General features: G+C 37.9%; 1 protein-coding gene across 1 annotated transcript; it reads left to right on the top strand.

Moving 5' to 3' along the window:
* Positions 1-1,095: 1,095 nt before the first annotated feature.
* On the top strand, positions 1,096-23,236 carry Smp_099930 (putative f-box and wd40 domain protein; the record flags this gene model as incomplete). Its single annotated transcript, XM_018799769.1, has 8 exons — positions 1,096-1,224; positions 4,614-4,887; positions 9,389-10,068; positions 12,909-13,253; positions 15,181-15,372; positions 18,975-19,121; positions 19,233-19,462; positions 22,412-23,236. 8 exons carry the CDS (start codon positions 1,096-1,098, stop codon positions 23,004-23,006), a joined length of 2,592 nt encoding a protein of 863 aa, XP_018651525.1. The 3' UTR covers positions 23,007-23,236.
* Between the last annotated feature and the right edge of the window lie 2,560 nt (positions 23,237-25,796).

Raw genomic sequence — 25,796 nt, 5'->3', positions numbered from 1 at the left:
TTGGAGAGAGATACGTAATCATAATGATATACTAGTTCTTCAGGAGGATCTGACCCGACTTCAAAGTTGGGCAGACGACAACGGACTTACCTTCAACACTTCAAAGTGCAAAGTAGTTCACCTGCGACATGTTGCAGACTATAGTTATAACTTGGGTAACTCCCCTCTAGAAGTTTCCCAAGTCGAAAAAGATTTAGGAGTGTTGGTACCCTGTGACCTGAAATCGTATGCGAACTGTGACAAAAACGCCTTTCAAGCAAACCTAGCACTGGTAACATTGAAGCGCATTTTTGGCCAGTTTGACGGTAGAACCTTCCACATAATCTTTAATAGTTTCATTCGTCCCCATTTAGAGTACGGAAACATTGTATTTCCTCCCTCCCTCCAAAAGGATAAGGACACTCTGGAACGTATACAACGTCGAGCCACGAAATCAGTTCTGGGACTCAAATTCAAACCTTATGAAGAGCGTCTCCAATCACTTAACCTTTACCTGTTGGAGTACAGGTTTCTTAGAGGTGACCTTCTTATGACTTACAGTATCCTTAATACTTCTGATCATCCCTTTAAACATCTTCTTAAGCTTAGTCACAATACTAACCTAAGAGGTAACACTCAGAAACTGGAGACCCAACATAGCAGAACAGACTGCAGACACATTTTCTACTCCGTAGGAGTTGTCAAATGCTGGAATTCGCTGCTGACTGAGCTATTCCAAGCGACTTCTCATGAGTCTTTTAAGAGGAAACTTGACCTATTCTTACGGAATAAGGATAACATATTATTTTGATTTACCAGATTCTTTTTTCCTCTATTATCGTTCATATGCATAGGTTTTTGCCTGGAGGTATTGGTGATCCACTGCTACTAGACACGGAAGCCCGTTAAGCGAAAGCTTCTTCTATTCTGTCCTCAATCATTTGAACCATTTGAAGTGATGGGAACCACATTTGTAGAAGCATTCGAGAGAAATTTGGATCAACTGAGAGCACCATTGCCGTGACTAACACAGGCTGTCGAGCCTACAGTCTTCTTCATACTGGAACTGAATGTTATTAATGGACAGTAGTTGTCTTGTCCACCAAAGTTTGAAATATGCGCATTGGACATTGTTTTGTTGCACCACTTGAAACCTGCGCTCTTCATAGGAGTATGTTCTCTGGTCAGCATAGAGATATTTGTTCTGACCGAGGTTGTGAAAACTGTCGGGATTTATCTGAAAACGTAAGCAGATATATCAGAAGCTTAATATAGCACCAAATATGTCGTACGTAGGACTAGAATATGATATATACGGAGTTTGATTTGCAACATAATCTAACTGTAATTTGCTTTGACCTAAGTACATTATTATCAGCCAGTACCCTGAATCTTCCGTAACTTTACAAGATTTTGGAAACTTTCAAACTGGCATTTCCAACTTGGTCCTTAGTAGTCTTTAAGAATTTACTGAGTATATTTCGAACTATCCAAATGTTTTTAGGTAGTTTTTTTTTTAACAAACCCGGTCTGAACATATGTCTACATAGACCACTCGTTCACTTCACTCACGAACAATGCATTGACATTTAATAATATTATGGATTTTCATATCAAACCTCAGACTTTGGTTACTGATAATGGTAACACCTCGTAATCATAGATTATTAGGTACTCCATTTGAGATAAGTTAGGAGTTACAAAACTAGTTTCGTGTACCCAACGTAAAGTTCGTAACTTATTCAACTCCCCATATGTGCACCGACTTGTATCGCATGGCTTAATCAAGTTATATTTAGATGTTGTTTCTCGACAATGAAGTACTCACTATTCTCAAATCTTCTAAAGGTTCATTTGTTTCCTAAGAATACGGACTAGCTTCCAGTCTGAAACTGTTATGTCGCTCGTTAAAGACTACAAAATAACAGGAGATGGCCTTCCATGATACGGAGGACCGATGTGTCAACCCTGCTTCGATCTGGACACCCGGGCAGTATCATAGCCCACACACAAAATGAAATGACAATTTTTTGTGTGGCGCACATATATTTGGTACTCCCTTGTACCAATATTTAAGTGTTAAAGTAAATAAATAAAATGTCAACGTCCCTTATGCCTCCGACAAACGTGGCTCTCAAGGCTAAATAAAAATCACTTGTCCCTTGAAGTTGGTGACTGACCAACTTTTGGATGACAATACCTTTCATTTCTGATGAGTGCTACACAACTTACAATATTCAAATTGGCTCTATGGACTTGAGAACATGAATATGATAGACTTCGGATTCTTATCTTTTGTGGAGGGATAATATGTCACCGTACGAACGAGTCGATAACATTAATGCGACGTCCATAAAAGTAACTTCCTACTGATTTGAACACATTGGTACAAGTAGTCACACAAATAAGTGAGACTGTGAAAGAGTGGAGGAAAAAGGCAAAGTACAGTCAAGTGAGAAAAGTGAACGGAAATAAGAAAACGAAAGCAGATTATGATAGAGGAAAATCAGTCTTTAAAAATAAAACCAGGAAAAGTTCCAGCTCAGGAAGTTCTCACTTTTATGAAGAAGACGACTACCACCGACTCCTATTCTAAGCCATCTCTGTTAATGTTTCAGGCCACTAAGCTAAATCGTCTTTAGGACCTTAACCAGGGAGTCGTGATGTCAGTTCCAGACCCCTGGTAAACTGTGTTTAATGTTACTGAATCTCGTTCTTAACTATATCTCAGAAACTGACATGTAATTGATGTATTCAATAGGCAAGTGTTTTGTTCCCATGTTTTAGTGTCTCTTGTTTCTATGGGGAATTATCGCCATCATGGATATGCTTACAGAAGTAACATTAATTTAAGTCAGTCGTTATAAACCCAGGGCCCAGCACAAGTGTGCTTTGGCCCAAGTTTCGATTACCATATTTACTCGACGAAATGGAATTAACAGAGTAAATAGCAAAAGCTGTCGGGATGATATAGCATCAGTAGCAATGAGCAGGACTAACCATTGAGTGTGCGCCGCACAGACAAAGTGGAAAGGTATGTTTAAAGGAATACTGAAATTCAAAATCGTGAGGAAAATGAAAATGCATGGATTCATCATGCCATTGTGAACGATCCTGGATAATGTCGCTCAAAGTCTCCAACTGCCATTTACGGTTATTGCGCAGACCCCAAACAGGTAATCCGCACCTACTAACGTAAGTAAAACCAATAGTCAATGACTTCATGGACTAATGCCACGTCCTGGGTTGGTAGCTTCTAGCTTCCAACTTACTTATAGACCAACCATCATCACGAGTCGAGTTAGGCGTCCTTTAAGTACACGTACCACGTCCTAACTACCTCAGTTAATGAAAATTTTTAACCTAATTAACCATTTCGATAGCCGTGGCTGATGCTATATGCCTAGCCCTAAAATTACTCATTTGCTTCACAAACACGAGTAATGTTTCAAAAACGCCTCTAATCAATGGCCTGCAGCCTACGTATGTCTTCTGCTTCCATAGATCAAGTTTCACGGTCACAAAGTAATATTAAGTGAACTGCTGAGTAATATACTCACCCTTTAGTTTGTCCGTTTGTCTGTCAAATGACGGATATACGGATCATTTTTTCTGTTTTTCAAGTGTGTAGTATAGTTTCTGTGGGTGTTCGATCATGGGTGTTTTGGATGCACTACTTGTGTGTCACTAAACAGTACAAATTTATAACAGTTCGGTCGATAAAATTCTGAACCGTCATCGACTGGGATAGTTTTGATACATTACTGATATCTGGTCATTGTCCACCTTTACTTATTATGGTTACCAAGATATAAGTGAATTGGGAAAAAAGCAACTTGTCTTACCGCACTAGTCAATGCATAGTTTTTATTGTTCTTGAGTTAATTATTTTTATTATTTATTTATTTGAACACAAATATCGGTACAAAGAGGCACCACATATATATGCGCCGCACAAATCTCATTTGATTTGTGTGAGGGCTGAGATACTGCCCAGGTGCCCAAACCGAAGCAGGTGGTTTTCTTATGGGGCCACACCCCGAGCCTTTGACCTAAAGGTCTTACCCACAAGGCAGTGGAGCATTGTGAGGAGATGCAGTCCCATGGTAGCCGGTGACCAATAATCGGTTCATACGCCATTTGTTCCATCAGGATACTGGAGCCCATGTGCACCATTGGTTTGGAATCAGGGTTTTCCAACTCCCCTAGGTGGACCCTCCGTGTCCACCAACCCGGTTAAAGCGCCGGACATTCGCTTTTTTGAGTTAATGGACTAACTCGTAAAGTCGTTTATTACTCAGTTGCAGCTATGGTATATTTTAGCTGTTACTTTCTCATTAATATTGTCCTTTCCTTAAAAAAGACTGATGGTAAAAAGATCAAAACTTTCTTATTGTGGAAAGATATCATCGTCAAACTTCACCACTGAATGATTTGCGTTTTATTCCTTGTCCTCGTATGACTATTTTCACCACAGTCAACAATTCTGACCTTAAAACCCTGCTTTTCACCCGATTCAGAATCAGTTTGACAACCAAACCCGATTTGTTCGTTAATAGATCCTCTGATGATAATTGTTGTGATCTATAATTTACTAACTTCCCTTTGTTCTTAATTTTACCTTCTTTACTTAGGTTCACTGTACTTGCATTTCCAATATCAAACGGTCAAAACCGTCATCTGATACTAGCACACCTGTCGATCAAAAGAAAAAACGCCTGCATAATAATAGCTCGCCAGTTTCTATGGAGAAGAAAAATTGCATTGATACATTTACTTCTTGGTCAAATGGAGACCAAGTTGACTTTATTTGCAACCTGTTGTCGAAAATTTCTCACTTCCAACAAAGTCAAATCAATGATTTCCTAGAACCTCTCCTAAAGCGTGATTTTATTGTTGCTCTTCAAAGTAAGCAAACTTGTGCAATATATACAATTAAACAAATTTCATGTTAGTGATGCGACGTTATTTGAATGCTACTCCCCTGGGAATCTGTGACATTTCAAGTTTATCACTTAGTTTACTAGTCACGTTATCACTTTTAGTCAGTAGAAAATCAGGCCAATATTGAGCTATTTGTCGACTTTTAAATAAAAGTAGCTTAAATGTGATTCCACACTCAAATAGACCATCTGCAACGCTTTGAACAAATATCAAGAGACGCGAGTAAAAATTTCATTACTTACTTACGCCTGTTACCCCTCGCAGAGGGGCATAGGCCGCACACCAGTTTTCTCCATCCAACCCTGTTCTGAACAGTTCTTTCCAGTGGTTATTCATCCTTTACATATCTGCTTCTATTTCCTGGCGTAATGTATTCTGTAGCCTTCCTCTTTTCCGTTTCTCTTCCGGATTCTATGTTAGGGCTTGCCTTGTGATGCAGTTTGGTAATTTCCTTAATGTATGTCCGGTCCACTTCCGACGTGTTTTCTTAATTTCCTCTTCACCTAGAAGCCGGTTTATCCTCTCCCACAGAAGGCTGTTGCTGATGGTATCCGGCCAGTAACGTTGAGTATTTTGCGTAGACAACTGTTTATAAATACTTGTATCTTCTTGGCGATGATTGTTGTAGTTCTCCGTTTCATCTCCGTACAGTAGAACTGTCTTGACGTTCGTATTGAAGATTCTTATTTTGACATTAGTTGAGAGATGTTTTGAGTTCCATATGTTCTTCAATTGCAGAAATGCAATCCTTGCTCTGCCGATCCTCGTCTTTACGTCTGCATCCGATCCTCCTTGTTCATCAATGATGCTTCCCAAGTACGTGAATGTTTCTACATCTTTCAGAGTTTCCCCATCAAGTGTGACTAACTTGGCGTTCTCCGTGTTGTATTTGAGGATCTTACTTTTTCCTTTGTGTATATTTAGGCTTATTGATGCAGAGGCTACTGCTACACTAGCTGTTTTGACCTGCATTTCTTGGTGTGTATAGGATAGAAGGGCTAGGTCATCTGTGAAGTCCAAATCGTCTAGTTGATTCCGAGCTGTCCATTGTATTCCGTGCTTCCTTAAGATGTCGAATTCTTCATAATCCAGTCAATCACTAGAAGGAAGAGGAATGGGGAGAGTAGACAGCCTTGTCTGACTCCGGTCCTTACTGGAAATGCATCTATCAGCTGTCCTCCATGCACGACTTTGCACTGTAGTCCGTCGTATGAGTTCCGGATAATGTTGACAATATTCTCAGGAACTCCATAGTGTCGAAGAATCCATAATGTTCTGTCTATACTGTCAAACGCCTTCTCATAATCGATGGAGTCGATGTATAGTGACGAGTTCCACTCAATTGATTGTTCTACGATGACCCGTAGTGTCGCAATCTGGTCTGTGCACGACCGACCCTTGCGGAATCCAGCCTGTTGTTCTCGAAATTGGGCGTCTACTGCGTCTTCTATCCGGTTGAGCAACACTGTTGAAAAACTTTCCTGGTACTGACAAGCAACTGATGCCTCTGTAATCCTCACATTTACTCAGATCTTTCTTTGGTATCTTGATGCGGTATCCTTCTTTCCAGTCTGTTGGCACTTGTTCTTCCTCCCAAATCTTCTTGATTAGAAGATGAAGCATGTTTGCAGTTACTTCAGTGCTTCAGCTGGTATATTGTCAGGTCCTGCTGCCTTCCCACTCTTGATTTGTCTGATGGCCATCTTGATTTCCTCGGTCGTTGGTGGAGTGACAGATATGGGAAGGTCTGTGTGTGCTGCTTCGATGTCCAGTGGATTCAATGGAGCTGGTCTACTCAGCAGTTCCTCGAAGTATTCTGCCCATCTTTTCCTCTGTTTTTGAATCTCCGTGATTGTCTTCCCTTCTTTATCCTTGACTGGTCTCTCCGGTTTACTATATCTCAATCCTAGTTTCTTCGTTGAATCATATAATTGTTTCAGATTCCCTTTTCTTGCAGCTTTTTCTGTCGTCGTTGCTAGTTCTTCCATGTATTTCTGCTTGTCGGTTTTGATGCTCTTCTTCCCTTCCTTGTTTGCCTTTGCGTACTCTGCTTGTGCCTTGACTTTCTCTACTCGTGTCCGACTGTTGTTAATTGTCTTGTTCTCCCTTTCTTGAATCTTTTCCAAGGTTCCCATAGAGATGCATTCCTTATGATGATGCTTGTTGCGGTGCATCACCTCCTGACACGTTGAAGTCAATGTTTCTTTGATTCTTTTCCAGTTGTCCTCCATCGTAGTTTCTTGTTCTTTCAGTAGATCCTGTAAAGCTTGGAACCTGTTGTTGAGAGTCACCTTGAATTCGTTGAGCATGTCAGTATCTCGAAGGGAGGCTATATTGAACCTCTGTAGTGCTGTTTGTCCAGTTGTCCAGTGTTTCTTTAGTTTCAGTCTCATCTCGGCCACAACCAGCGAGTGGTGATCTGAAGCTATGTCAGATCCTCTCCTGGTTCTCACATCTTCAATTGTCCTTCTGAATTTTTTGTTGATACAAATATGATCTATCTGGTTCTCTTTGGTGTGGTCCGGTGAGATCCATGTAGCTTTGTGTGGAAATATTATGTCACGTATAACCAATTTGTTGAATGCACATATATTTGCGAATCTCTCCCCGTTTTCATTTCTCTCTCCCAGTCCATGTCGTCCCATTATGTCTTCATATTCTGTGTTGTCCACTCCGACTTTAGTGTTTAGATTTCCCATCAGGATGGTTAGGTCCTTTTTTGGACACTTAGCTATGATTGATCTTTATCGTCATCGTTGCTATCATTGGTGGGTGCATAACATAGGATAACATTCATTGTGATCCCCTCCTTTGTTTTGAATGATGCCCTGATGATCCTGGATCTACGAGATTCCCATCCTACAAGTGCATTTCGTGCTTCTCTGGACAACATTAGAACAACTTCCTGAGTGTGTGGAGCATTTTCCTCTTCGTGACCGGAGTGCAGCAGCATCTCTCCCGTACCTAGCCTTTGCTGTCCAGTTTGGGTCCAATGAGTTTCGCTGATTCCAGGTACTGCCAATTTGTATCTCCTCATTTCCGTTGCTATTTGACTGGTCTTGTCTCCCACATTGTCCAGACGTTCCATGTACCTATTAAAACTGTTGCTGTGGTTGTTAAAAGGGGCGCCGGTCTCGTGACTTCCAAAGAATCTCGGCTTTCGTCATGAGGCGTCATAATTATTCCTTCGACTCCCAGGGCAGAGTTTAAATGGTTTGAAAATTTTTTTCTGGTTAGCGTCTTTTAGTGGGTTAGTTTTCTACGGGATGGGGTCGCTAACCTCATGCTCAACCCTCCTCCTTTCCCGGGCTTGGGACCGGCAGTAACTCTAGAAGAGCTGCAGATGGAGTTAGAAATTTCATAGTAAGTGTTAAACTACCATCTGTCCATAATAGAACTTCTTTGAGTAATAACAATTGTCAAACCTATTTCCAACATTCCACATCGGCTAACTCAAACCTCTCTACCAAAAGTTTTATTAATTATCTAAGCATTTGAAACTTTTATACTCTGAAGGAAGCTTCCATTATGGACTGAGTTTGGCTATACCATCGTTAGAAAACCAGGACTTACTAAAATATGTTTCGTTCAAGTGTGCAATTTCTCAATAGTGCCGATAATCGTCAGTTATTTAAATATAAAGGATCACCAATCAAAGTAACCTAACTTAAAGCTGTTCCAGGCTTTCTGTTATACACTTTTCTTCTAGGTCGATAATACATGTAGTTCATGTATTTTTGTGAACTGAACAAAATTCGCCAAGAGATTCTAATGTGCAAAAAGTTGGAAAGATTCCTAAAAAGATGGGGATTGTTTATTTTAGATGTATATTGCAGAATTAGCTGATTCTCTACGAATCAGGAATGCTAATTGAATATGTAGCATAATTTATCTTCTTGTTAATGGCTTATTGTATGAGCAACAGAGCAGAATACTTAGAAAGGACTGTTACTGTAATTATACAATTATTTCAGATATTTCTACAAGTTATACGGTTACTCTCCACTACTATCTTTTGATCCTGTTATAGGTTATCATCTTATAATTTAGTCAAGATATTAATAGTTCACTAATCAAAATAACAAAACTTCCTGGGTGTCCGAAATGAAATAATAGTAGCATGTTTGAACCCAACCCTACTTAAGTTACCTCTCTACATTTCTAGGATTTAAATGGGAATTTAATGTCTAATATTAGTTGATATTATTTGAATGACATGTATTAGTACGATATCTAGTACATTTTATTTGTTTAGACTTAAAGAAATTGTTGTACTTTATAGAATTTACATAAATTGCTATGATGGCCATAAATATCAGATATAGGTGTGTTTCTAAGGGCATGTTTTTGAAAAAAAGCATATTAAACCATTTTCTCACACAATTAGTCTAAGTAGAATATCGATCAGTCAATTATTTTGAAAATCATTAATCTGTTTCTGAATCTTTTAATAATTTCTCCTTAGATCGCGGTGTTCCTTATCTTGCTGAAATGATTTTAGTCCAGCTAGATGCATCTAGTCTTCTTTCAGTCGAGCTCGCTTCTAGGGGATGGCAATGGAGTGTTGCAAAGTACCAACTTTGGCGTCGTCTACTAGCCTGTCGTGTAGCTACTGATCCAGTTTGGCATGGGCTTTGTGAACGTAGAGGATGGATTGAATTTATTGAACATTCTGATCCAGCTTATTTACCTGCCTTACTCGAAAGACGTCGGGTCCCCATAGGTGTTAGACATAAACTAACCGAATTCTCCCCATTCCTTGATAGTAATTCATGCATGGAATGTGAAGCATCCAAACTTTCTCCAAAACTAGAATCAACCTGTAGTGTAAATCGTCAGCAATCTCTAGTATGTCAGTGTCAATCAGACATTCAGCATTCTTTAATATATCCTACTGATAGACACTCCTACGTATCGAGAACTCAAAGTATCCCATTTTCAAGAGATTCTACAACTGATGCATCCAACACACCTAGTTGTTCTTTAAGCCCATATAATATCAATGATGGATTAAATCATCGGTCCGTGAATGCAGCTTCTTTTTCCATGGAGACAGATCTACATGATGCACTTTCCTACGAGACAGTTATGTTTGCCCATCGCTTCTACAAACAACTCTATCCTCGAATAATTCGTGATATAGCAGTAAGCTTTTTTGTTTGCTTTTCTCTCACCCCTTTTTATTTTACTATGGTCTGGATCGTTTTGTTTATGGTAAAATCCTTGTGCATTTGCTTCACCTATATTTACAGGGCACGTCATGTAGAAAGTCATGTTGAGTTTAGTACTTTACGGTTGTGTGCGCTTGTAACAGTGCGTCAGTCAGTCCGTGCAACGTAGAACCTAACAAATATGTACATCGGTCTAAGTTGTCATACAATAATGTCATGATCAGCTTTCAGTTGTTATCTATAGTCAGTCTTGAGGTGATTATGAACTTACAACTTAACAGTTGAAAGCCTAGTACTTTAACTTTTAAATTGTCCCCCCATTAAAGCCCTGTAGGGCGCAGAGATTGAAGTACACGTAATAATTTGGAAAATCAGTAGCAACTTTAATCCTATTCATCCTGTACTTATCGGAGATATAAAAAGGATATCTAATTATCCGTATTGGTATTCCAAATAGTTTCTCAGCTTACTAACTTCGTACTTATTATCATGATCGTCATGATAAAATAATGTAGATAATTTCTCAAAACTAAAATGGCTGGCTTATGGTTGTGCGAATTTGTAGTTAATCGTTTTGTAAGTTACTTATGTTACGTCCCGATAACAATAGTGAATGGTAACTTCGGAATCCACTTATGGACTAATATTATGCGTATAATTTTTACCGTATATTTGCTAATTAACTAAACTATTCATATTCTTGTCCCCCTTATTATAAGCTCTATTTTGACCGATAGACTATTATTATACGATTTACCATTCATGAGTTATCTCTAGTCTACTAATTGCTGCCTCCCATATTCACAGCCACATTTGGCTGAACCTTGTACAAATGTTATTTCCTATTTTATTGGTACGATGTGGTCAGTCTGTTTGGTATATAAACTCAGTATGTTTGAAATACAACGATTCATACCGCAGAGGCTGTTATTGGTGTTCTGGACTTAACTGGCTGGGCTAGGCAGAAGCATGACCGATAAGCACTCTAGGCTGCTCGTATGGTTTTCGTGTGTCACTGTTCCGATCGATAATTCTCTGCTCTCTGATTGGCGGTTTTATCATGTCACACATTAACTGGGCATCCACTTGGCCACAAGTTATAACAACTTATTAAGTAGAAAGTTGAATTTCCTAGAATTTATTGTATACAAAAATAAGCTTTCTTGGCTGTCAAGATAAAATCCTTTGATATTACAAAATGGATCTGCATGATTTCATTCACCTCTAGCTCTATATCCTGTGATACTTTTTGGGCATCATATTTTCTTCATCTTTCTTCTTGTGGGAACTATTTATCAGCATTAAAAATTACTAGTATGATTGTAGTGTCGATAAGTTTTTAACTAATATCATCCAATCTGTAACAGATCGTGGTTGTTTTTCATCTGAATATTATCTAAACAGTTACAACATAAGTGTATGGGGGATTTTCGTGACGTTAACAACTGTTCGTGCCATTGTATATTGATGATGTTTGCCTGTCTCTGTTTGTCTGTTCTAGTTAGCGACATAAATAATTTATTTCAGTTTATTTATTGATAAATATTTTTGTGTAGACACTTGTTTCGTCCAGTTGTTATGTCACATGTGTTTCATCGTATTCTATTTTTTTCTTGTATTCTGCTTGGACAAACAAACCGAATTACTTACATTCCATAGTCTTGTGTTAATGTTGTTGTGGGTATTTTATTCTTCATGTATTCAGTACATGTTGCAAAAATATGTTAGTTATCCCCCAAATGCCCTGGTACGGCCGAGAGTGGGGAGAGTCCGCTCTATCTCTCGAAATGCTCTCACATGGCCACGCGTATATAGCTTCTACTAGGGAAGTCCTTCTCACTGCCTTCTCGTGGCGGGGGTGTTGTTTACGAAAGTGAGAGGACGAAAAGCGAATGTCCGGCGCTTTAACCGGGTTGGTGGATGTGGAGTGTCCACCTAGAGGAGTTGGAAAACCCTCATTCCAAACCAGTGGTTCACATGGGCTCCAGTATCCTGATGGAACAAATGGCGTAGTAATCAATCGTTGGTCACCGGCTACCATGGGACTGCATCTCCTCACAATGCTCCACTGCCTTGTGGGTAAGACCTTTAGGTCAAAGGCTCGGGGTGTGGCCCCATAAGAAAACCACCTGTTTCAGTTTGGGCACCTGGGCAGTATCCCAGCCCTCACATAAATCAAAGGAGATTTGTGTGGCGCATATGTATCTGGTGCTTCCTTGTACCAATATGTGTTTAAATAAATAAATAAATAAAAATAAATTTAAAATGAAAACTATTTCAGTAGTCATCAATCAGTTCGTCATAATAAGTATAGAACCTTGAACAAATGTGCGCCAGTCCATGTTACCATATTGTATCAGTACAAAGAGATGAATTTAATGAAGACAATAACAAAAGAGATCGAATTAATGTAGTAAAAATGATAATAAGCAAGATAAAACAATGGGAATAGGATTCAGAAAGATACATGAGGGAATACTGAAATTCAAGATCGCGAAAAATATGAGGGTGAATCCATTCACATCATTTTAAACGATTATGAGCCGTGTCACCCAAATTCTTCTATGTTTTGGTGGTGGTTTTCACCTGTCGTCTTCAGTTATTGATTATAATTGTCATTTAGACTATTACTACTACTACTACTAATAATAGTAGTAGTAGTAGTATCAGTAGTTTTAGCGAGATCGTTAGGCAAATAACAGCATTTATGTAGTTAAATATAACTTATTGTAAATGAGTAGTTTGAGATTCCTGCGTTCATTTTTATTTCTTTGCTTAATTTTGATAAATTGTTCACCGTTTTCTTCTGTTCAGCGCGTTGAAGATAACTGGACCCGTGGTCAGTATCATTTAACTCGGATACCATGTCGAAGTGATGTCACAAAGGGCGTCTATTGTCTTCAGTATGATAAGCATAAAATTGTTAGTGGTCTAAGAGATGATACTATCAAGGTATGGCAAAGAATTCCAAACATTTGTGCAATCAATAAAAATAAAGGATCTAGTTCTGATTGTACTACTACTCCCAATCCTGATGAGTCTGGGCATAAAGTCAGGGGGAGGAGTGATGCTCCCACAGCTGCTCCCGCAGCTGTTGAAGCACCAAATCAAGAAGGTTTCAATGAAGCAACGTGCTCCGACGGTTACCGCTGTACACAAGTAAGTCTTTAAAATTTTCTGAATTCAATATCAGTCTAATTTTCCTCCAGTTCAATATTGAAATCTTCATAGGGAACTACGGTTATGTATACAGTACTGCTAAGCCTTGCACTAGAACAAAGCAGTCCAATACTCCTTGATTTTCAAGGATGTTATCTCTGTTGAATTGTCAGTCTATGGTAAAAGGTATCTAAACACAAAATAGTTGTTTCCTCGCATGGCTTGTTCTAATTTACTGGATTGGGAGTTTTGAAATATAAGGTAATGTCTACGGACATACACAAATTAGTTTTATGAACGATATGGGATGTCTTCATTTTCCTAACAAACAATCTTATAGATACTTATAAAGACATTGTTTATTCCAGTGTATCTCATAAATAATACAAAATACAAGATGGAATAACTCTTTGTACTTATAAAACTGATAGACCGAAATGAAATTTACTCCATTTATGACTAGTTTGTCGTTGGTCCATAAAGATATTGACTGACTGTTGTATTTCTTAGTCGGGGTCCTCAGGATGGTTATAATCTCTGTGGCTAACAACCTTGGATAGAATCTATATCTAAATATATCACATTGTCTTAGATATATTCACGCTTGAAAATATTCTAAATCTTAACTACTAATATCATTCTTATCTCGATGACATAAACATCATACCTGTTGAACAAGTTGGTGCATATCTGGAATCAATGGCTCAGTGGATAATGCGTTGAGTGTTTGAAATGAATGTTACTGGGTTCAAGTCTTAATGTGAATATCAATACTGCGACTCGCATGTACACTCGATTGACGAATCCCGAATAAAACGAAACGCGCGTCCTCAATTTCATTACTACTCGCAATGCATTTATTTTAAACAGTTGTTAGTATTGTCATACTTTTCTTTTCTTAGTTCTACTAATATTGAAATATTGACCAGACACTTCTACTTTTCATTTCATCTATTTTCTGTCAGTGTGCTAATTTATGAAGTGTAACAACTCTGATGAATGTATATTTATGGGAGACTGGTTGAATCTGTCTCGACTAGTGAATTATTAAAACCTGATGATAATTATGTAACCTAAATTTATCAATTACAGGTTTGTTTGCTCAACTTTGAGCTACAATTTAGGTTTGATAGGGTTGTGATACTACCAGCAACTTCTTTAAACTGAAGTATGTTTAGCAGCTAGATTGGAAAGTGAGACCTAATTCTTGAAATAGTCTACCTGCTACTAACTTCTAGTCTGAGCCATGTTGGTAGATGCAGACTACGTGCTTGGGGTCCGCGTGACTATCGTAACCAATGGTTGGAGACTCTAGGTGACATGGCTCAGAATCGATCACGATGGCGCAGGTGTATACACTCTTTATGTTCCCTTAAACCTTAAGATTAAAATTGCTTCATAATGTTCTTCCTTCCTATACTATATCCTTATATACAACCTATGTTTTATGTACTACCACCACTAAATTAACTATTTCTATGAATTTCGTGTTCATCTTGTTGTGCTAACGAGGTATGACAACTTGGACTGATGCATATATGTGCCTGGCCCTACGTTGTAGCTGACTAACTGACCTGCTCGTTTGTAGAAGTGTTGTGCTTCGATGCCTTTACATAATATATCAAAATCATCTTTTTATTGTCAAATAAAACCCAATACTTGATTTTCCCTGGCAACTATGTTCAAAATATTCACAAAAATACTTGTGAATATAGTTACTAAAACAAGATTCAATTACGCTTAAAATCGATTTAATGCCTAGCGTGATAATCGTAACTAGTGATTAAAGACTGAGTTACATGGCTCAGAATCGTTCACAATTGCGCAGTCACATTCACTCTTTGCCTTTTCTTTAGGTTTTTAAATAACCTTTTTTTTTATCCTACTAGTTCCATATTTTCATTTCGAATTTTTTTTTTGAATCTAGGTCCTTGAAGGACATTCAGGTTCCGTTTTATGTTTGCAATATATCGGGAATTTGCTAATCAGTGGTTCCAGTGATACAACAGTTCGTTTATGGGATTTGTCCACTGGATGCTGTTTAAATGTTATCAATCATCATGCTGAAGCTGTGCTACATTTACGGTTTCGCAATAATATTCTAGTAACATGTTCAAAAGTGAGTGACATATTATCTTTTCTTTTTCTTATAAATTGCATTTATGTAAATATATTAATAAATAGCTGGAGAGCAGTGGTGAACTAAGATAAATCATATCCTTTTTCATAAATATAAAACCCAACTAGTTGTTTATTGTAACATTAATTTTCTACATTCAAGCGCACAATTTTCTTGGTGAATGGATTACTCCTAGATTGCGTTATTTTGTCCCGACCGTTGCTGCTACCTTGACGTGGTGGCTGGGCTTGCCTATCGTGATAAACCAATCGAGCTATACTGGCTGGAACAATCGTTCCTCAAGGTTCTACCATGCCAGGCAGGTCGGTTGAAGAACGGTAAGACCGAACGCAGAAAACCCAAGGTCCGAAGGCGAAGTCGTACTGCTGACTGTACAGAGGTGTGACAGCAGTAAGGTGTTTCCTTCAGACAACCAGCATAACAGCGATGCTGCTTTCCCACATGAGGGGTGGGGTTAGAAAAGGTCGACCCTAAAAGTGCACACCTCGTCTTATCCCACGGATATCCGTCTCCGGCGGTAAAGTCCCAACAAGTACGGAGCTAACACAAAAACTACCCACAAAAGGTCATGTGTGACCGACCTCAAGCAGTTGTCCCTTGGGCACTGCGGTCACGCTCTCAGGTCATTAAGACCACTTCAAATCCAATTTCGTTTTCAGGTGCCTTTAGAAGAACCCTTCCACGATGCGGGCAACCGGGAAGTGATAGCTGCCCTCATACTTCTAACAGCAACAGACTGACTGCGTTATTTTGGTAGTTGACATTAATTTGTTATTAGAGCAAGCAAACTTATGTGGTATTTATCTGCAGCGTATCAAATACACTTCTCATAGCTCTAAATAAGGTAGATCCTTAACGAATGGGATAAAGCAACCAAGCGAATTCATGAAACACCAATAAACACATTTTTCCTTTCTTCTTGACTTTGTCAAGTTATTTAAGTGGTGGTGTCGGTGTATCTATGCATGTGTTTCAGGACAACTCCCATAGAAAACAGCGCAACTAGTAAGTTATTTGGGTAATTAAAATAAGGCCTATCTGAGTTGAGGATGTAAGGCAACTCTCTGTGTTTAATCTTCGTTTTTTCCGAAGGATTGCTCACACCTAATAGCAATACCATTTTGGTAATTCAGAGGTTCGGTATCATGTGTTCAAGCACAGTGACGATAGTTCAATTAGTGTCATTATCTTGAAACATTGACTTCAGTGGCTTGAACATGTCCTACGGGTGTCGCCCCAGAGAATTCCACGTTGTGCATTATTTGCCGACGTTGGGATTGGTTGGAAAAAGCGGAGAGGTGATCAGTGTATGATGTGGTTTCGTGACGTAAAAGAAAGTTGTACAGGACTGACTTCTGTTGCTCCTTTATGACTCCCTGGCTGGTGTCCTAGAGATGGTGCAACAAAGTGTCTTGAGAAGTTATCAGACATGGCTCAGAAAAGAAACCAGTGGAGATCCAACTGGCTGTATTTTTCTTAACTGAACTGCTTTTCTCATTATTAATGTTATGATAATAATAATAATATTATTATTTCGCTCCCATATACTAATTTCTATTCAGTTTTGTTCTACATTTGTCATACTCACCTTCTTTCCTCTATCTCTTCACAAACTCATATTGTGTGGCGCATATTTATCTAGGTGCCCCCCCCTTCTACTAACATTTGTGTGCTCAAATAAATAATACAATATTTTGTAGGTAGAGATGAAGTTATCAACACACAGTTTGACGTTGTAGTAAGTGAACTTGTATAGTCTTGGATGTGTTCTCGAATATATTACTTTTTAGATGGTACGTGGTATTTTAGGCATTCTGACGACTATTTTACAGGTTATCGATTGTTTTATTTTAAATTTTGGACATGATTTATATCATGTATACATGTCAGTACAATAATAGGTAACCATTTTAAATGAAGATTCTTCAACAACATTTACTATTTAGTATTGTATGTTTGAATCTTCCCATCGATGTGTTAGGACTTCAACTGGTCAGTTTCTAATTGGCATATGTGCATACAGTGCGTATTGCCTCAATATAGCCTTAATTCACAAGCATTCTAAGCAGAGATTGATAGTGACTGGCAGTGGAATCCACGACGCGCGTTTCGTCCTATTTGGGACTCTTCAGCCGGATGTACCTGCATCTCAGAGTTGATGTTCACTCTGGGACTCGAACCCAGTACCCTCGCTTCAAACGCCATCGCGTTATCCACTCGTCCACTGAGTCCTGATAGCCACTTGCTTGTGCGATGGGGTGAAGTTTAAATTCATTTAATATTGTATGTTTGAATGGGAAGATTCACATCCTGGATTCCACTGCTAGCCACTATCAATCTCTGCTTAGAATGCTTGTGAATTAAGGCTATATTGAGGCAATACGCACTGTATGCACATATGCCAATTAGAGACTGACCAGTTGCAGTCCTAACACATCGATGGGAAGATTCAAACATACAATATTAAATGACTTTAAACTTCACCCCATCGCACATGCAAGTGGCTATCAGAACTCAGTGGACGAGTGGATAACATGATGGTGTTTGAAGCGAAAGGTACTGGGTTCGAGTCCCAGAGTGAACATCAACTCTGAGATGCAGGTACATCCAGCTGACGAGTCCCAAATAGGACGAAACGCGCGTCGTGGATTCCATTGCTAGCCACTATCCGTCTCTGCTTGCCAACATTTACTATGTTCGTCATCATAATTTTTAATTAGTATCTTACTATAAAATCCGGAGAAATTTATTGGAATAACAAAATTGTTCTTTAATAGCCTTGGTTATATTGAAGAATGATCAATTTTTAATATCGTAGGAGTTATTTTGAAGATCTTGTAGAAGATTTGTAGCTCAGGTGGATAATTTAAATGGAGTTTTTTCCTCAGCATGATGGGTTGGTCGTGGAATTTTCATTGGTCTTCTGAACAACATCATCAGCACAAACTTCAGGTAGAAGTGAAGTGTTCGGATTTCCTAACATATGACTCACAGCTTGTCCTGTCGACCTCTATCTTGATCGGTCGACCAAACCATCCAGGTCAGACAACAAAACTCCACCTAAATAGTTAGAAAATGAAAGGTTTTGTATACACTTCCAACTAACATCAATGCTACAGTATGAAGCACGCTGTTATTTATCGAAAATTTAAAAGTATCATTGAAAATCAACTGATCAAAGAATGCAAACTTCAAGGCATCAGGTTGTGGTTTCATATATGCAGCTTAGAAATTTCAAAATGGTAATATAAAACAACGTGTTTTCTCTAGTACACCATTGATTATGTGAATTCATTCTTTCTTTTTGGGTCATATATTCTATATTATAATCTACTTTACTACCACTGGTACTACTACTATTACTACTACCACTATGTCATTCATCTTGATAATTGTTTTCTGGTTGTGTGAATATAGTGTAGCAATTTGGTGTAATGCACATATATACCAGGTTCTGAGTTCTTTATAACTAAATGATTAGTTGAATGTTGTTAGGAAATATTACATTTCCCTTACATTATAGTATCAACAAGTTCAATATTATAATATTGTTCCTTTGTTTCGTTTTTTACGAATTTTAGGATCGCAGTATTGCAGTATGGGATATGGGTCCTTGGCCAAAAGATGTTCAGTTACGTCAAGTTCTTGTTGGACATCGAGCTGCTGTTAATGTTGTTGATTTCGATGATAAGTACATTGTTTCAGCCAGCGGTGATCGTACAATCAAAGTAAGTAGTCTTATTATATTCATTTTCAGATTATTATGTCTTACTTTATTAAACTTTAATCATCTTAGACTTGACTTTCAACTTGTTTGATTGATTTTCAAATAATTATAGGTTTGGGCTACGGATACATGTGCTTACGTGCGTACATTGACAGGTCATCGTCGAGGTATTGCTTGTCTACAATATCGTGATCGATTAGTGGTTTCTGGAAGTTCCGATAATACAATTCGTATTTGGGATATTGAGACTGGTGTGTGTTTCAGAGTTCTTGAAGGGCATGAAGAACTAGTTCGGTGTATTCGCTTTGACTCTAAACGTATTGTATCAGGTGCTTATGATGGGTTAGTGTTGTTGCTATTATTATTATTACTATTATTATTATTATTGTTACTATTATTATTATTATTATTATTATTATATTGTATACAATCTATGGAAAGTTTCCCCTTCTATTTTAAATTTCCTCAAGGACAATCAATCAGTCATGAGCGGCATAAAGACTGACACATATCTGTTGGTTCGAGCTGCCACAGTACACTAGCACAGAAAAATGAAAGTATCAAGACAAATTCCAGAGTAGTAGAGACAGTGACAGTTTTAATGGAATCATAAACACTAAGCATAGATAATACGTCTCTATAGAACTAAAAAATTAATTTGCTAAACAAAATATGTAGGATGATTTTAAAACTCAAGATCTATGGTAAGAGGAAGAGTAGTGAGTGCTTCTGCACCACCGCCACTGATTCTGAATCATACTACCTAAATTATCTAATCATTATTTGCGCAAATTATATGGTCCTTAACTAGGTATTCTTCATCTATCTATATAACTCAGTTTCACTGTCAGTGACTTCATAAACTGAATTAACATCTCGATTTGTCCACCCTTTAACTATCCTCCAACCTACTACACCAACAAGCGTTCCTTGTCATGGTAGGCAATTATTGGGGATACGTAATACATTTTCTGTCCACTTCTGTCGATGAAGATCCGCTACTTCAAGGAGGCTAACATATAATAATTACTTCAATATATGTTTTTTTCGATTTCAGGTAACGGTTTTCAAAGACGTTCTTGATTTTATTCATATTCCATTAGATGATAATAAGTTCTTTTCTATATAAGAGAAAATCCTGTCCAATAAGTATTAATTAATTGGTTGTGTAATACATGTATTCATTATTCTATTATGCCCCCAAATGCCGTGGTACGGACGAGAGTGGGGAGAGTCCGCTCTCCCTCTCGAGATTCTCTCACATGGCCACGCGTATATAGCCTCTGCCAGGCAAGTCCTACTCACTGCCTTCTCATGGCGGGGGTGTTGTTTACGTAATTAAGACGATGAAAAGCGAATTTCCGGCGCTTTAACCGGGTTGGTGGACACAGAAAGTCCACCTAGGTGGGTTGGAAAAGCCTGATTCCAAACCAATGGTACACAGGGGCTCCAGTATCCTGAGGGAACAAATGGAGTATGAATCGATCGTTGGTCACCGGCTACCATGGAACTGCGTCTCCTCACAATGCTCCACTGCCTTGTAGATCAGACCTTTAGGTCAAAGGCTCCGGGTGTGGCCCCATAAGAAAACCACGTTCTTCGGTTTGGGCACCCGGGCAGTATCATAGCCCTCACACAATTCAAATGAGGTTTGTGTGGCGCATATATATGTGGTGCCTCCTTGTACCAATTTGTGTTCAAATATATAAATAAAATAAATAAATATTCTGTTGTGTATGGGGAGTAAAAATTATGTAAATCATTCAATAGTGCTGCAATACATGGGAAAATAAGTGGGGGTATTTATGGATGATCATAGTTTACAGAAAGATGAGCCAATATTAGCAATTAAGAGTGTGTGTTGTGTGCCACAACATTAAAAATCATAACTTCAGTAATTGATTGGCTCTTTTTTTGTTACATAACCTATGCTTAACTTTAACTATTACTCTATAAGTCCTATCACGCACAATATGTTCATCATAAGAAGAGCTGACATATTTTGAACAGTACAATATATATGAGCCCTTTATTCCATTAATCACATTTGATGGCGAAATTCTGGAAGAGGTTTAAGGTTTCACTTATCTGGATAGCATCATCGATGAACAAGGAGGATGTGATGCAGATGTAAAGGCGAGGATCGGCAGAGCAAGGATTGCATTTCTGCAATTGAAGAACATATGGAACTCAAAACATCTCTCAACTAATGTCAAAATAAGAATCTTCAATACGAACGTCAAGACATTCCTACTGTACACAGCTGAAACGTGGGGAACTACTAAATCCATCGCCAAGAAGGTACGAATATTTATAAACAGTTGCGTAGACAAAATACTCAACGTTCACTGACCGGATACCATCAGCAACAGCCTTCTGTGGGAGAGGATAAACCGGCTTCTAGGTGAAGAGGAAATTAAGAAAATACGTTGGAAGTGGATCGGAAATACATTAAGGAAATTACCAAACTGCATCACAAGGCAAGCCCTACCATAGAATCCGGGAGAGAAACGGAAAAGAGGAAGGCCACAGAATACATTACGCCAGGAAACGGAAGCAGACTTGAAAAGGATGAATAACAACTGGAAAGAACTGAAAAGGATTTCCCAGAACAGAGTTGGATGGAGAAAACTGGTGTGCGGCCTATGTGTAAGTAAGTAAGTATTCCATTGCTCACTAGTGTTTGAAAATATAAGCTCTAGGTAGGTACAGTGCATTTTTGATTAATCGATCACTAAATAACATTGTCACTAATTTTATGCTTGTCTAATCATTTAATACGGATTACATTCTATCGATCAAATGATTATTTAATTACTAGTCTATGTGTATTGAAATCATGTTCACTATAGTGATATGTATAAAATGTTGGTTAACTACAATTCACTGTAATTAGATTTCATTCTAGCTATTGATATTAGTCGACAAGAGGTACTTGAAATCTTTGAGAAAATTAATTTTCCGAAGGGGTTTGGTGGAGATTTTAGTAATTTTTATAGAGTTGAGATCATGAGTCCAATAAAGCTAGACTACCATGGAAAACCTGGAAGCACTAGACGGCCATTTAATCCTATTGTGGGACTTCTCAACAGGGCGCATCCACGATCCCGCCTCACGAGATTCGAACCCAGGACCTACCAGTCTCGCGCCAGAGCACATAACCTTGACTCATGATCTCAACTCTATAAAATTAACTTTGTTTGATTATCTTTTTATAATAAAAATTCTTACTATATGTAACATTTTAATGGTATTCATCATTGTTCATTCATTTGTTTAATTAATTTACAGTAAAATTAAAGTATGGAATTTAAAAGCTGCACTCAATCCTCGTTCTAAACCAAATCAATTATGTATTCATACATTACAACAGCATACTGGTCGTGTATTTCGTTTACAATTTGATGATTTTCAAATTGTTTCATCATCACATGATGATACTATATTAATATGGGATTTTGCAAGACCAGCTACTGGTAATGAAGAACGTGATGATGGATTTGATGATGGAATAAATGCTGCATTAGCATCACAAAATAATTGTTTATGTTCATTAAGATCAGCTGCTGTACAATGTCAAGTACAATCAGATAATATTAATACTGGAGGTGGATGTAGCAGTAGTAGCCATCCTACTACTACTACTAATAATAATAATAACACAACCGACAACAACAACTTAGCACCTGTCGCTATTGACAACAAGAATGGTGTTACTGCTTCTGTCTCCACTACTACTATTACTAATGCTAACACTACTACCATCACCACTACTACTCCTACTCCTACTATTAGTGGTAACAATAATTTCAATAATCCTAATAATTCCATTATAAATTCATCTAAATCTAGTTTTATTTCATCAACTAATAATAGAAAAATTTAAAGAGAAAATCTAAATCAAATTTGTTGTTAACAACTTATCACAATATTCATATGATCATTCAATTCTGATTTAACTTGCACAGTAATTTGTTCTTCTACTACTTCTTCTACTTCTTCTTCTACCTATTTTCTGTCTCTTCTGTCGATGTTTAATGCTTCGATTATTCATGTTTATCTTTGGAATGATGTTGAGTATTTAGTTATTTTTACTCATGCATATATATATATATACATCAGCCTATTGTTACTCTATTATCAATGTTATTACTGTTTTATTTTTGGGTGTGTTATTTTACAACTTATCAGTAAAATAATCAGCCAGAACATGATTTTTGAGTGTTTTTCTAATGGTGTATAGATGGTTTCAACTCCTCGGTTGCTACCTACACTGTGGAAGTGTACTTCTTCCCGAAGTATCTGAACAGGGAACTGGATAATTAGTGGTCTGGACGATATGGACCGTGAAGGTAAAACCGTAAAAAACAATTGTTTTAAGGTCGATCATATATGGGTTTTTTATGGCATTCCATGCTGTATTAGTTTTATACTTATAAAACCATACCGAAAGCAATGATAATCCTCAGAACAAGGTGAGTTAGTGCATATTTAGGGTTGATCATTTTAACTTCTCCCTTCCCTTATGGGAAGGCAGCATCTCTGTAGATACTGATTGTCTGAGGGGAACATCTTACCACCGTCGCATCTCTGCACAGTCATTAGTCTGACTTTTTTGAAACTTGATTTGTTTTTATCTAGTCTTATTGTTCTTCGACCGACCTGCCAAACGAACAAGTGTCCCAACTGTTGTAACTAAGTTCGGCTAATTATCACGTGATTTATTCGCCAATCAAAATACGACTTACTCAGTCTTAGTACTGTGCTAAACCAATAATGTTAGACCGGTATGAGCAGCCTAGCGTCCTTATTGGTCCTTTTTCCTCCTAGCCTTGCAAGTTGAGTCCTGAACGCCAATAACAGCTTCCACTATGTTAATCGTTTATTTCAAACATACTTGAACATAACTTAAGGATAGTAAATCGTATAATGATAGTCTATAAGTCAAAATAAAGCTTATAATAAGAGGAAAATAGATACACATACTCTAGTTATTGAATAGTTGTACGATAAGAATATATATGTAATATTAGTCCATTAATAGTTCTCAGACGTTACCCGTAGTTTAATCTTCACGAGGATATAACACCAACAATATAGCCCGTCTAGGTCATTATAGTGTACATACCGACCTATAACTTCAAGATAGCAGCTGTAGTCAGTCACAGCTGAAATATTCTTAGATGTAGCGGTTGGTTTTTTTTCATTAATCAGGTTCTTAAGGGCAGGATTGATTAAGATGAGTGGCTAATGTTGTTGATTGGCAGGACAAAACTTGATATTATGGTTTACACCAATTGGTCATTGTTCGGTAACGTTTTTCAAGTCTGTTATTACTGAGCAGGTTTATGCTCTAGTATGTCTATTGGTCTTTGAGTAACTTGACATTATAATAAACTTTGGATGAAGCCCTAGTGTTATTCGACAGTCAATCATATTTCCCGTTTTCAGGAGATTAATATGTTCTGTGCAATTTGATCCATACCACAGTCGTTGATGTTACCACTGTGCAGGTATTATCCTCTCTGTCTGATATGATCACAATAATTAGTCAGTAAGTAGTAACAGATGTCCTTTATTTTCTATCCAGTACTACTGATTTAATTATATTCACTATTCGGAGCGGGTTTGCAAAGAACTACAATTTATGGTCTCTAAGCTAGATGTTTGAAGGAACCCCTGAACCTGTATTTCGTGTTGTTTGGTACTCATCATCAAGGTTCACCTTTAGTCGTAGGGCAACTGGTTCTTGACATGGGATGCGGACCCTTATCATTCAGCCTTACAGTGTGAAATGCTATTACTGAGCTATTCGTCCCGACACTGGTTATCGAATACTCCGGGCAGTTTGAGTAGATTGCTAACGCTTATTGATTCATGTAAATTGAAATGTGGGATGATCAAGTGCTGTGAAATTCAAACATACAGATATCGGATATCTTCAAGGAATGAAGTGTAGTCTCACGGTCATAGTTAAGACCTGATAATTCCAAAGCGTTATGGATTCAATGTTATGCAAATACACCAATATGCCGATGAACAAAAAGTTACTTTAGTGCTCTTTAAACAATGGCTAGTCACATCTACCTTCTCAATGAACCCTACTATCAAGTTAGATACATGTTGCTTTTTTATTTTCTAAGAAGTTTAAATGCAAGAAAACAGGATCATCCCAATTTACTGGGAGTACCATATTATCGTCATATTACTTGAACCTTCGATTTCTCCCCTAACTTGTTTAGATGAGGTTTTTTCTTAGGAAGTATATTATCCTATCTGATACAGAATGATACGAATTCATCTATTGCTTTACAATCCAAAGTTACTTACTTACGCTTGGTACCCCTCGTGGAGGAGCATAGGCCCCACACCATCATTCTCCATCCAACTCCGTCCTGGGCAATCCTTTCCAGTTCTTTCCAATTGTTATTCATCCGCCTGTAGCTCTTCTAGAGCTACTTCCGGTCCCATGCCCGGGTAAAGGAGGAGGGTTGGACATGGGGTTAGGGACCCCATCCCGTAGAAAAACTAACTCGCTACAAAAACGCTAACCAGAAAAAAATCCAAAGTTATCCATACCAAAATTATTTAAATCAGATTTAAGTATTCAATTGGCTCTTTTACTAAACTAAAATTATCCTGTAGACTTCGATAATGCTTAAACTTTGTAGTATCC

This window comes from Schistosoma mansoni, chromosome 3, assembly GCF_000237925.1.
Source record: "Schistosoma mansoni strain Puerto Rico chromosome 3, complete genome".
NCBI lineage: Eukaryota > Metazoa > Platyhelminthes > Trematoda > Strigeidida > Schistosomatidae > Schistosoma > Schistosoma mansoni.
The sequence above is the reverse complement of the archived record's forward strand: the minus strand, read 5'-3'. Positions and strand labels throughout refer to the sequence as shown.